General features: G+C 41.7%; 1 protein-coding gene across 2 annotated transcripts in view; it reads left to right on the top strand.

Annotated features, from left to right (window-relative positions):
* Positions 1-14,789, top strand: part of LOC111981497 (homeobox protein PKNOX2-like) — a 108,322-nt gene that overhangs the window by 41,838 nt on the left and 51,695 nt on the right. For both annotated transcript variants that reach the window (XM_070449354.1, XM_024012777.1), the window contains exon 3: positions 13,097-13,198. In XM_070449354.1, the coding sequence (XP_070305455.1) occupies positions 13,118-13,198 (81 nt within the window). In that variant the 5' untranslated portion in view covers positions 13,097-13,117. The remainder of the gene's footprint in view (positions 1-13,096; positions 13,199-14,789) is intronic.

The raw sequence follows: 14,789 nt of genomic DNA, 5'->3' as shown, positions 1-14,789 counted from the left end.
TGGCACCAAGCAGGGCATGGCATGGCATGGCACTGGCCGTTCATTTAACTCATGTCAACCTTGCAAACTCTTGATTTAACCTCGGTGTCAATGTTAGGTGTTGTATACCTAATATTCACTCTAAAAGCTGTTGTCTAAAGGTGTTTGAAGTTGAACTAAGGGCACGGGACACAGAGTCATGCTCCCCTTAAAGTAACGCTCCAGAGATTGTGTAATTTCCGCCAGGAGTTTTGAAAGTACTGCTCAAGGCAAAACGGGTCCCAGAAGATTCTGCACAATTGTGTACTACATCATCCATTTTGTACAATATGTTACTGCAAAAATATATATATTTTATGATAAGTTACAAATTCCAATTCGTACTGTACAATATGTTATGAATTTGTAAGTGCTTAAGATCCCGACTGATTTTTTTAAGCCAGTGGATAGGCCGGGGTGTTGGGAAAATAGCAATTTTTATCGTGAATAAAAAAGTTAAACAAGTGAAACATAAAAAAACCTAGGAGACCCCTTCCATAAACGTACACAGTAGTTATGACAACTTCCAGAGGACTTCCTCCAAACTATCAGAGCTCTTGCAGCTTGAACTGACACGTTGTCCACCCAATCAAAAGGTCAGAAAATGTGTCTTGTACTGAAAGCATAAGCTACAGCTAGCACTGCAGTGCATAACATGTGGTGAGTAGTTGACAGAAAAACGAATTAAAGACAGAGAGAGCTAACTATATTTCGTAGCATATATATCTTTTACTTTCACTTTCACTTACTTAACTAACTAGTTTAGCCTACTCAAATACCCAGTTAAAACAGAGAGGGATGCTATCCAACGCTAGCTGTCTAATGCTATCCAACACTGGAACTCTTCCAAGGTAAGCTTTTGGCTTTATTAATTTATTGCCACCGAGGCCCGCCGGTGTAACTGCTAAATTGCTTGCTGTATACTGTACTGCATGATTGTATCGGGTTTACTAGCGCGTTAGTTCTAGTAGCTACTATATGTTGACTATGACCTTAATATGGTGACAACGATGTAGGCTGTGGTTAGCGGTTATGGTATGAAAGTTTGGCTTGGAAAGTTTTTTTTGCCTGGTCACAGACAGCTGTTGTATTGTGCACTGAAGTCCACAAGTGAAGGGAAAAGGTGAGAAGAGGAGAGAGCGTAGATGCGAGAAGGAATTATATATACAATGAGCAAAGTGATCATGCGGTTTATATTTGGCTGCTAGTTCTGTGTTTGCGTGTGATCAGGAGTGTTTTGATTCTGTTGAAAAACTTTTCTTAAACAGAAGCAAACGGAACGAAACGGGGATAAACATACCTGAATTTGTCCAATAGAAACTTGTTTGCAACTGTTGGACTAATGACTACACCCTAGATCAGCTAGATTTGGGCAAGAGTGTACAAGGCGGTATTGAATGTGTCACTGTCTGTCACCTTAATTACTCTAATTTCTCTCGACCTGTGCACCTACGTTGTAAACTTTTATTTGTAGGCTAGATTGTAGCAACCTCATGATGGGTAAAGGGAAAATTTGAGTATCATCTAGTGGGCTAAACCTATGGATGTTAAATTGAGCTGGGTGAATGGAATATGAATGACAGTCATCTAATATGATGTAATAGAAATAAGGCCCATATATTTTCTTTATATCTTAATAAATGACACCGACCAGCCACTGGTTGAATCACATTCAATGTTAAAAATGTATATGATGTATATTTTTTTAATTCAATTATTAAGCTTGAACAGCAGGACAGGCTTGTACATGATTCATCTGAGGTAGGGCCCACGTGTATTACACCATCCATGTCACTTAGTTACAATATTTGTCATGTACCACAACCATCACCTAAAGTTGTGGCCTCGCTCACTCACACGTCCACCGATAAGGAGGTATCCATTTTAAAACGGCCTTGCAGATGCAATAGCAGATAAYCCACACAATGTTACAACCGGCGTATCGCCTGTGAACATGAGAGTAGAAGAAGAAGAGAGAGAGGGCCACGGAAACGATTTGAAGACAGCAAACTTTTGAAGATTACGCTCCTCTCGCCGAGCTCAGGAGTTCCAATTTCAGGCAGAATTTTCAGCCTTAAATATTCAGATTTTTATCAGCTTAGGGAGGAAATGCGACTGCTGTGTGTCAACCGCGGGACACGCTGCCTGCTCGGCCCTGCATCGGGCTAATAACATCAAGATGCTGGTACATTCAGAGCCGGCTTAGCACAACTCACAGAATGAAAGCWATGTGGTGTGTAGGAGGATGCACTGAAGATCTCCAAATGGAAGTCCCTCAAAGTGTTGTTTGACTGGATTTGAAAGTCTATAAGGGAGGAAGGGAGAGAGGAAAAAACATGCCTAAATGTTTCAAAACAGAAAGGAACATATAGGTTGAATGTTTTCCAATTCACCTGGAAAATAATGTCAATACTCAAAGAACACCATCTAGATGGTCTTTATTAGGCTGGCTAATGCATTAATGTATTTCGGTGCACAGTAAGTTTGATTGAAAATGTCAATCTACTCTGAAATAATCTGCCTATTTTGATTGGTGTCATCAACAGAGCTCTGGAATTAAATTACTCTTATACCGTAGTTCACCTGCTAGATATTCCAATATTATATTATATTTTCCCTATAAGCTTTGCCACTGAAGTAACAAATAGACCTTTGATCTACTGTATCTGTCAAATAACAGTGGCAAACCTTTTTAGGTTAACCCTGCAACCTACTGCTGGCTTGCCTCTGTAGTTAAGCAGAGTCGATCCTGGATGGGAGACCAGATGCTGCTGGAAGTGGTGTTCAAATAAAATAATCTAACTTTATTTGTCACATGCTCCGAATACAACAGGTGTAGACCTTACCGTGAAATGCTTACTTACAAGCCCTTAACCAACAGTGCAGTTCAAAAAAGAGTTCAGAAAATATTTACCAAAATAAACTAAAGTAAAAAAGAATAAAAAGTAACACAATAAAATTACAATAACAAGGCTATATACAGGGGGTACCGGTACCGAGTCAATGTGCGGTGGTACAGGTTAGTCGATGTAATTTGTACATGTAGGTAGGGGTGAAGTGGCAATGCATAGATAATAAACAGCGAGAAGCAGCAGTGTACAAAACAAATAGATGGGGGGGGGTGTCAATGTAAATAGTCCGATGGCCATTTGATTAATTGTTCAGCAGTCTTATGGTTTGGGGGTAGAAGCTGTTAAGGAGCCTTTTGGTCCTAGACTTGGTGCTCTGGTACCGCTTGCCGTGCGGTAGCAGAGAAAACCGTCTATGACTTGGGTGACTGGAGTCTCTGACAATTTTTTGGGCTTTCCTCTGACACTGCCTAGTATATAGGTCCTGGATGACAGGAAGCTTGGCCCCAGTGATGTACTGGGCCGTACGAACTACCCTCTGTAGCGCCTTTCGGTCAGATGCTGAGCAGTTGCCATACCAGGCGGTGATGCAACCGGTCAGGATTCTCTCGATGGTGCAGCTGTAGAACTTTTTTGAGGATCTGGGGACCTATGGCAAATCTATTCAGTCTCCTGGGGGGGAATAGGTTTTGTCGTGCCCTCTTCACGACTGTCTTGGTGTGTTTAGACCATGATAGTTTGTTGGTGATGTGGACACCAAGGAACTTGAAACTCTTGACCCGCTCCACTACAGTCCCGTCGATGTTAATGGGGGCTTGTTCGGCCAGCCTTTTCCTGTAGTCCATGATCAGCTCCTTTGTCTTGCTCACATTGAGTGAGAGGTTGTTGTCCTGGCACCACACTGTCTCATCGTTGTTAGTGATCAGGCCTTCCGCTGTTGTGTCGTCAGCAAACTTAATGATGGTGTTGGAGTCCTGTTTGGCCACGTAGTCGTGGGTGAACAGGGAGTACAGGAGGGAACTAAGTACACACCCCTGAGGGGCCCCAGTGTTGAGGATCAGCGTGGCAGACGTGTTGTTGCCAGTAGGGGGACCTCATCCCTCTGGTCTAAGGAGATCCCAATGCCCCAGGGCAGTGAAGGGGAAATTGCCCTGCGTAGGGTGCCTTCTTTCGGATGGGATGTTAAATGGGTGTCCTGACTCTCTGTGGTCATACAAAATCCCATGGCACTTATTGTAAGAGTATGGGTGTTAACCCCGGTGTCATTGCTAAATTTCAAACCTGGCCCCATTCCATCATGGCCACCTAATCACCCCCTCATTCTTAATAAACATATATAACTCCACCATGATAGCTGGTGTGTGGTGAGCTTTTTGGCACAAAAAATGGCACTCACCCAAGTGAGTGCTACATATTGGTGTTGGAAGAGGTGAGTGTTTCACCTCAGACTATGTAAAGCACTTTGAGCACCTACTGTAGGTGGAAAGGCGCTATATAAATCCGATAAATTATTATTATTAATGTTAGCTAACGTTCGTGAATTATTTCCCCTGTTGAACGCGCGTCTGCACTTTATCCAGATTTTATACAGTTTTTAGGTTTTGCAATTTTCTGTGAAACATGTATATTCCTCTCTTTTTCATCCCAGGGTAACGTGTTCCCTATTTAGAAAAAAAACAACCTAATTATAATAAGAGCTTTTAGATATGCTAATAAGGTTATTTGCATGCGAACCATTCGCCTTTAGGGAATTACACAAATTTCACCACACTGTAGTAGTCTCATCAACATCCATAGTCGAATCTTTAATCTAATTTTAAAAAGCAGGACAGAATGCAATCACATCTGAATCTGTAATATCCAAACAATCATTTGCATAAATACAAAGAAAACAAGAATTGGAGTCAGATTGGGCGACTGATGCTGTTGTATATGGACGGAAAATACTCCTGGGAAATGGTAGGGTGTTTTTTATGTTTATGTGGCACATTTAAATCCATGAAGGACATTATCACAAAATCTACTAAAGAACTATGTCACTAGGAAGTAGCACTTATCATTCAAGGTCATTTTGTCTGGRTTGTATGAAAGGGTGGGAAGTGAACATTCAGAAACACTTTCTGTGAGTCACCTGACTTATAACTGCATTATATGCACTCATGCATTCATATAGGGTCTTATAAGGAACTATTCGTCTTTATAATTTATAATGCATTATGCTTTTTGTTTGATGCATGAATGAATCTATAGCCTTAATGCATTCATAAAAGGTGTTAAAATGAGCTGTGAGCTATTATGAATGCTTATAAGAAGCCTTATATTGCACTATGTGGCATTATAAACAGGTGGTTCATAGATAGTGTTACCCAAAATTCAATGGACATTATTGCACTGTGCAAACGTGTCAGACATGAGTTAATTAACTTCTACAGTTCTTTGCTGGATTCATCGATACAATTTCACCATCGAGGGTGAAACAAAACAAATCAATCTGCAACAAAGTCTCTCCCTCAGCAGTATCTGTGCAGTGACCTCTGCTGAACTTATGTCTTTAACAATGTCTATGATCGTCCTTCACCAAGCGACAGCATCAAAACCATCCACATTGGGCTTCTGAGGTATTACCCCCACATTTTGTGTGTGTGTGCGTGTGTCTGAGTGTGTGCGTGTGTGTGAATGTCGATGTGTGTGTGTCTTTCGAATGGTAATAGGATGAATGCTAAGTAAGGAGACTGGGAGAGATTGAAGAAGGCTTGGCCCCGTGATGTGAGCCTCTTCCTAGCCCGGGGGCTATGAGGCCGGAGGACCGCTGTTGGGCCCACCCGCCTCGGGCTGTACGGTGTGGGGTATATGTGTGTGGTGCCCACTTATATGTCATGACGTTGGTTATACCGAAGGGATGTGTGTTTGTGTGCGTGTGTGTGTGTACGATTTTGTAAGTGTGTTAGCGTGTGTGTGTGTGTGCGCAAAAGTGTGTGTGGTGCCCCCTTCCCCTTCCCCAACCTCATTACCTCCTGCCAAGCCCTTCTCTCTCACATGGTGAATACCCACCAAGGCCTCCTCTCCTCTTACCTTTTGCATTGCAAATCTACCTTTAAGAATGAGCAGTAATTGGATACCCATATTCATCTGTGTTATTGCTATGACTTAGGACATTAAGATGCATGATATTTGGGCTACGTGTCACCTCCGAAGCAAATGTTATTCATTGCATTTCCAGGTCATGTCCGTAACCAGGAAACTCGGTCACGGGATGGAGAAAATGGAAAGGGGGGGAAGGCAGCCCTTTGGCTCAAGCAAATGTTGTGGTTGTAGTCTCTCTTCTTATTTAACTGTTTYTTTTTGGTGGGGGAGTTCATTGTTTAAATACCGCGGCTGACATTTGGTAGAAAGCTGACTCAGTCTTATCAAAAGAGGAACAGGAATGTGTGTGTGTATGTGTGTGTATTTTGTGTGTGGTGGTGTGTGTATGTGTGTGTACGTGTTTGGGCGCAAGTGTTCGAGAAAACGAGATAGGGAGAGAGTGACAATATTTTCTTTTTGCAGAAACCGAGAAATTCCGAGCCAGCCAGCTACATGAGCAGCTTTGACACTGTAATGCTTTCCCCCTCCCCAGCCAGCCTCATCAATAGCCTGGACCCAGGAGCTAACGATTGTTGTCCGAGGTCATGTCAAGAATTATCGATGACATCTTTTACCTTTCCTCAGCCAAGGCTCTCAAGGAGCAGTAGGCCTCCTGTTAAGGCTCATCGATCGAACGTAACGTTCGTGCCACACAGTTAGACATGGGCTCTGTTCGAATACCTCAGAAATGTACCCTTCTTTCGTTCCTTCCTACCTTCCTTTAAGTAATCACAGATCTGAACGGGTTGGATTGGAGAAGGTGTGGATGGTATACAGTAAGATGTGACCGGATATGGATTTTCTATCAATACTAAGGGTAATGGTGTCGAACTGTGGTTAGGCCACTGACAGGCTTTGTGTCAATATGATGTAGGCCAGTTGTACGCGTTAGAATGGACATATTTGTGGTGTGCTCTTTGTTAAACACATAACCTTTCCTACATTGGGTCCTCAAACAACTGGCACGTACTTAGTGGTTTATGGTGTAGCCATATTTCTCATAGTTGGTCCAGTGACGGTCTTAAAGTGGAATTACTTACTGGTACTGACCAGCGGTGCTTTGGGAAAGGGGAAAATGTGTCCCTACCATTCTACAAGGAATGTTTTGTTTTCCATTTGGGTGTTATATTTGACCCGATAAAAATACAGGTCTTGTTGATTGACCACTTGGTTGTCCCCCAGAGTGTGTGTGTTTGTGCGTACATGTACGTGTGTGTGTGTATTTACGGGTGCATGTAATGTGGTTGTGTTAGGTAGCCTACTGCATTCCTTGAGGAATGGGAGACTTGATAGACCACTTAAAAACCTGTGTAATAATTGGAATTGATTTATCTTTTAGTCTTTAAATGTTTTTTTGTTTTTTTTATTTAAACCTTTATTTAACTAGGCAAGTCCGTTAAGAACAAATTATTATTTTACAATGACGGCCTACCGGGAAACAGTGGGTTAATTGCCTTGTTCAGGGAGAGAACGACAGATTTTTACCTTGTCAGCTTAGGGATTCGATCCAGCAACCTTTCGGTTACTGGCCCAATGCTCTAACCACTAGGTAACCCTCATTATAATCCACATAATAATTCACATTTCCTGCTGCTGCGAGATTATGTTCCTACTGTGTCATTTTCCGTTTAATTACCAACCCTGCATTTGCAATTAAAATGAGGACCAATAAAAGGGGACATACCTTTCAGGTGACACCACTTGGAACGAGAACACAAGCCAGGAAGATAAATCAGTATAATCACACCCATCATCCTCAATTTGTATGATTTGGACCAGAGCTCGTCAGATTAACTAAAATGTGCAATTTCAGAGCCAGGATCCATTCTGGGGGTGGTTGTACAAAAATGCCTTAGAAGATGTGAGGTGAGATGCGAACCATTTGGAGGACATAGGTGTCGATAGTGGGTTAATAATATCATTAGCAAGATGTTGTGTTGAGTTATGTGGGGGGCTGGCTGAGTTGACGGGTGGTTGTGTTTTAGAGCCTCCCGGGGCACTTTTCCACACACGTTGGTGCCAGGCCGGGTCCTAGGATAGGATGGGATGAGCTCACTGGTGGAGCACGCCCGTCATCTGTGTCTCCTTGTCTGTGTCTGGGGGAGAGATGAGAAGCCGTTCGCACCATTTCCTCTCTTGTCTGGCTGTCTGGGTCCTTGTGCTGTCTTGTGCACTTGTGTCCCCTCAAACTCAAAGACACTGTTCCTATTCAGAGTAGAGCAGGGGAATTCTTTATGGAAATGGTGACTGGGTATAATATACAGATGTAGGATCTAAATTTGACCACCCTGTTGCAGAATATCTTTCCTGTAATGCAGGACATTTTAAACTTGTAGCATTTGAGGTTTAAAAATGCTTCTGAAGTTTGTAATTTATTTGATTTTCCCTTAGGAAACATGTATCAACCCCTACAAAAATGTCCATTAGGCGTAATTATAATCCACATAATAATTCACATTTCCTGCTGCTGCAAGATTATGTTCCTACTGTGGCAAACTGGCTCAAATTGAGATCCTACATCTGATATTTTACAATGTCTCAGTTATTTGCATGGAAGCATGGGTATTTGTGCCCTGTTTTTGCCCTTTCTGCCTGTAAAATAGAGTTGAAATGGTTCAGTCCAATGCGACTCCCTGTGTCTAGCCTTGTTTTGGTATGAGTCACAATCTCAATCTGATTTAACTCCTAGACCTCTCTGGCTGTTAACAATTATACCTGCCAAGTTCAGACTTCTTAGTAAGCATGACAGATACTGTATCATCTATTCCACAGTACCGCTCCCAATCTTCCTGTAACCACACCAGCAATTAATGTGATTCATACCCTACCATCCAAAGGGACCTTCATGCTCATGACTATACATGCTGTTCCACTGATGCTGTGCCATACATGGGAATAGTGTCTGTGTGTGTGGTGTGTGTGTGTGGTGTGTGTGTGTGTGTGTTGTTGTGGTGCGTGTGTGTGTGTGTGTGTGTGGTGGTGGTTGTGTGTGTGTGTGTGTGTGTGTGGTCGCGCACGTGTATGTTTTTCTTGCTGTGCATGGTGTGTGTGTTAACTCTAGAGACCCTATAACTCCATCAGTACAGTACACAAACCCTGCGGGACCCCTCCAGGTCTGGACAATAGCAATTAGTCCACTGACTGGAGCTTTAATTGGACACTGGTTGGCTTGGTTTCAATAACTACAACCTACCATCCACATACATGAGGAAAACAAGGGCACTGGATCCCTTATTGTGTGTTATCTTGTTAAGTGTTATTATAATGTCACCTGTTCTGTAATGTTGCATCTGTTGTAGGTCCATTTTGCCATTGCTTTTGCACTTTGTGAGGTGCTTTGTAGTTTAGCATTTTACGAGAGAGAAAAGAGAAGAGAGAGAGAAGAGAGAGATATCATAGCAGCACCTGGCGGTTGTCTGGTGCAGTACAAACCAGACAACTGCTGCGCACTCATTCTCACACAAGATGCATTTTACACTACTGTACAGCAAGTTAATCATTTTCTGGATCAACGTATGCGAAGGAGATGTGTCATGCTGCACGAGGCAAATGGTTCATACCAGATACTGGTTTCTGATCCACGCACCTCCCCCAACCTGATCAAGACAAAGGAGATGATTGTGGACTACAGGAAAAGGATGACTGACACCCCCATTCTCATCGACGGGGCCATAGTGGAGCAGGTTGAGAGCTTTAACCTTACAGGCTGCATCCGACGTCGGATTAATATGACAACAGCCACTGCAAGTGCAGGGCGCGAAATTCAAAATCTATTTTTTTAAAATATTTAACTTTCAACACATTAACAAGTCCAATACAGCATTTGAAAGATAAACATCTTGTCAATCCAGCCAACATGTCCGATTTTTAAATGTTTTACAGAGAAACACCACATATATTTATGTTAGCTCACCACCAAATACAAAAGTGGAATTATGATTATGATTATGGAATATGATTCAAGTAGCATGCACAAACCAACCGAAATAAACTAAACCAACCTAAAGAACCCAGAAAAACTACCTCAGATGACAGTCATATAACATGTACACAATAAATCTATGGTTTTGTTCATAAAAAGTGCATATTTTAGCTATAAATCAGTTTTACATTGATGCTACCATAAATGCTACCACATAGCTAAAGTCGCCAAAGACGGGAGTAGCCAGGAGAAATACATACACCAACGTCGACTACTAATTACACCTCATAAAACATTTCAGAAAACATATGGTGGATAGCTAATGAAAGACAGATATCGTGTGAATAAAGCCAATATTTCCGATTTTTGAAGTGTTTACAGCGAAAACACAATATATCGTTAATAGCTAACAACATAAGCTAGCATAAGAACAACACTAGCATAAGTCAAGCGCTAGCCTAGCACAGTTAGCATACAACAGTTCGACAGATATATGAAAAAGCATCCCAAATTGGGTCCTATCTTGTTGATATTCCATCAAGAATGTTGTAACGGTCCAATGTCCAGTAGAGTCTTTAGTTGGGTTTCCAGAACGAACTATTTCCCTCTTTGGTTAGCAAGCACAATAGCATTGCGGCGCTAATCTGTCTTTCTTCAAAAAATTCTTCCGTCTCATCACATCTAAAAGTCCCAGATAAATTGCAATAATATAATTAAAGTATATTGAAAAAACATACTTTAGATGAATTGTGACATGTATCAAATAATATCGAAGTCAGAGATCATATTCACCGTTATCGACCTTCTTCCAGTAGCCGAGACCAAATTATGCTTCGCGCCCCGGAATTTTTTTTTAACTGCGCAGGTCTCACAAGAAGTGTGTGTATTCAGTCATGGACGAGATATTCGACTGCTTTCAATTCTCACTTCCGCATTACACCCTGATGAAGGAGTGTGACGTGTTTCTACGGTCCAAGTCTAATGACCTTTATTAGACAAGGTCTAAAGACACACATCGCAATTTTGGAAAACTCAATTCGGCTGGGAAAATGGCTGTAAAAAATTCTGTTCGACTTAGAGAAATAATTTCAAACCTTTTTAGAAATATGACTGTTATCTATCCAACAGTAGTAAATATAAGCTATTGTTAAATAAAAAGTTTCTTAGGAGGCCGTTGAAAATGTGCACATATTTTCCAGTTTTTTCAATATTCACCTTGCAGCCATAAGAGGTTAAGTTCCTTGGTGTCCACATCACAAACAAACAACATGGTCCAAGCAACACCAAGAAGTCGTGAAGAGGCACGACAAACCTATTCCCCTCAGGAGACTGAATAGATTTGCCATAGGTCTCAGATCTCAAAAAGGTCTACAGCTGCACCATTGAGATCATCCTGACTGGTGCATCACTGCCTGGTATGGCAACTGCTCAGCCTCTGGACCACAAAGCACTACAGAGGGTAGTGCGAATAGGCCCAGTACATCACTGGGGCCAAGCTTCCTGCCTCCAGGACCTCTATACCAGGTGGTGTTCAGAGGAAGGCCCTAAAAATTGTCAAGGACTCCAGGCCACCCAAGTCATAGACTGTTCTCTCTGCTACCGCACGGCAAGTAGTACCGGAGTGCTAGTCTATGTCCAAGAGCTTCTAAACAGCTTCTACCCCAACCCGTAAGACTCCAGAACATCTAATCAAATGGCTACCCAGACTATTTGCATTACCCCCCCCCACGCCCTTTTACGCTGCTGCTACTCTCTGTTATTATCTATGCATAGTCACTTTAATAACTCTACCTACATGTACATATTACCTCGATTACCTTGACTAACCGGTGCTCCCGCACATTGACTCTGTACCGGTACCCCCTGTATATTGTTATTTTACTGCTGCTCTTTAATTACTTGTTCCTTTTATTTCTTATTCTTTTTCATATTTTTTAAACTACATTGTTGGTTAGGGGCTTGTAATTAAGTATTTCACTGTAAGGTATTGTTGTATTCGGCACATGTGACTAATAACATTTGATTTGATTTGATGGATTTTTAAAGTATCTGTGACCAACAGATGCATATCTGTATTCCCAGTCATCTGAAAACAATAGATTAGGGCCTCATTTATTTATTTCAATTGACTGATTTCCTTACATGAACTGTACCTCAGTAAAATCTTAGAAATTGTTGCATGTTGCATTTATATTTTTGTACAGTGTACATAGAAACGCACCAAGCATGGTAAAAGTGAAAGTAGCACGGATAAACCACCCACTAAAGCTGATTAGGTAAATACCTGGGTGTTCATAACACTTCCCAGAGTAGGAGTGTTGATCTAGGATCATGTCCCCCCCTGTCAATGTAGTCTTATTCATCATGGTCTAAAAAGCATAACTGTAGCTCTCCTACTCTGAGATGCTTTATGAATACAGGGCCTGACCCTGGACCAGCAATTAGCCACTTCTTATATATATATATATATTTGAACTAGGCAAGTCAGTTAAGAGCAAATTCTTATTTACAATGTCAGCCTACCCCAGCCAAACCCGGAAGACACTGGGCCAATTGTGTGCCACCCTATGGGACTCCCAATCACAGCCGGATGTGATACAGCCTGGATTCAAACCAGGGACTGTAGTGACACCTCTTGCACTCAGAGTGCCTTAGACCGCTGCGCCACTCAGGAGACAAACACCTGATGTTTAAATGATAATGTACTCATTTATTTATTATAGATTTTTTTACCTCCTTTTCACCCCAATTTCATGGTATCCAATTGGTAGTTACAGTCTTGTCTCATCGATGAGGTCAAGAGCCGTCTGTCCTCCGAAACACAACCCAACCAAGCCGCACTGCTTCTTGACACAGTGCCCACTTAACCCAGACGCCAGCCGCATCAATGTGTCGGAGGAAACACCGTACACCTGGCGACTGTGTCAGCATGCACGGCGCCTGGCCCGCCACAGGAGTCACTAGCGTGCGATGGGACAAGGACATCCCTGCCGGCCAAACCCTCCCCTAACCCGGACGACGCTGGGCCAATTGTATGCCGCCCCATGGGTTTCCCGGTCGCGGCCAACGGCGACAGAGTCTGGACTCGAACCCTGAATCTTTAGTGGCACAGCCTTAGACCACTGCGCCACTCGTGAGGCGATAATGTACTCTTAACACTATGTGTGTTTGTGTCCCCCTGCAGGTCTCCATGTGAATCTGTCCCATGATGCAACATGTGTCCCCAGCACTAACAATGATGGCCACTCAGAGCGTTCCTCCACCATCGTACCAGGAGAGCCAACAGGTCAGTACACCACTAGTAGTCAGCTCAGGGTTGGGGTCAAAGCAATTTTATTTCAGCCAATTAAGGAAATGGATTAGAAAGTAAATAATCAATAGAAAATTTCTTGCAGAAAACATTCTAGAGTATTTTATTTGTCTTAAGTCAAATGCACTTCCAAACAAACATTGTTATAAGAGCCTAACTCTTATAAACATTGTTATAAGAGTTAGGCCAGACCTAACTGCAGATATAGGAGCAGTTTACCCTACCTCAATGTCAACCTGAGACCAACAGGGCAAATCCACCACTTTTCAACTTCATTGTCATTATCTCCAACACAATAACAGTGTGAAAACTCTGCTTTTTTAAGTTTTGTAGAAAAAATATGTAAAGTAAATAATTATACCCGATGACATCACCCGAAGTTAAAACATTTCAAAAACAAATGTTATGAGATTTTTGTATTTATTAGGGATCCCTTTTAGCTGCTGCCAAGGCATTTAAAAAAAACCTTTCCTTGTATCTTTTTAATCACAGTTCATAGCAACGCGCCATTTTCACATACACTACCGTTCAAAAGTTTGGGGTCACTTAGAAATTTCCTTGTTTTTGAAAGAAAAGCTATTTTTTTTGGTCCATTAAAATAACATCACATTGATCAGAAATACAGTGTAGACATTGTTAATGTTGTAAATGACTATTGTAGCTGGAAACGGCAGAATTGTTATGGAATATCTACATTATCAGCAACCATCACTCCTGTATTCCAATGGCACGTTGTGTTAGCTAATCCAGGTTTATAATTTTAAAAGGCTAATTGATCATTAGAAAACCCTTTTGCAAGTATGTTAGCACAGCTGTCAACTGTTGTTCTGATTAAAGAAGCAACAAAATGACCAGAAACAAATAACTTTCTTCTGAAACTCGTCAGTCTATTCTTGTTCTGAGAAATGAAGGCTATTCCATGCGAGAAATTGCCAAGTGTTATATAGTGTTATACCAGACACAGTGTTATACCAGATCTTCAGTTTCTTGGCAAGAACAAGAATAGACTGACACATTTCAGAATAAAGTTATTTGTTTCTGGCCATTTTGAGCCTGTAATCTAACCCACAAATGCTGATGCTCCAGATACTCAACTAGTCTAAAGAAGGCCAGTTTTATTGCTTCTTTAATCAGGACAACAGTTTTCAACTGTGCTAACATAATTGCAAAAGTGTTTTCTAATGATCAACTAGTCTTTTAAAACAGACAGGTTCTACAGACTGTTGACATCTAGTGGAAGCCATAGGAAGTGCAAACTCATCCATATCTCGCTGTGATTTCAATAGGATCTTGGTTGAAAATCGACCAGCCTCAGAATTTCCACTTCCTGTTTGGATTTTTTTCTCAGGTTTTTGCCTGCCATATGAGTTCTGTTATACTCACAGACATACTTAAAACAGTTTTGGAAACTTCAGAGTGTTTTCTATCCAATACTACTAATAATATGCATATATTAGCAACTATGACTGAGGAGCAGGCCGTTTACTCTGGGCACCTCTGTGCACCTTTCATCCAAGCTACTCAATACTGCCCCTGCAGCCATAAGAAGTTAAGCCATGTAGCTAGC

This window comes from Salvelinus sp. IW2-2015, linkage group LG20 (genome assembly GCF_002910315.2).
Source record: "Salvelinus sp. IW2-2015 linkage group LG20, ASM291031v2, whole genome shotgun sequence".
NCBI classification, from domain to species: Eukaryota; Metazoa; Chordata; class Actinopteri; order Salmoniformes; family Salmonidae; genus Salvelinus; species Salvelinus sp. IW2-2015.
This window is presented reverse-complemented; position numbering and strand designations above follow the sequence as displayed.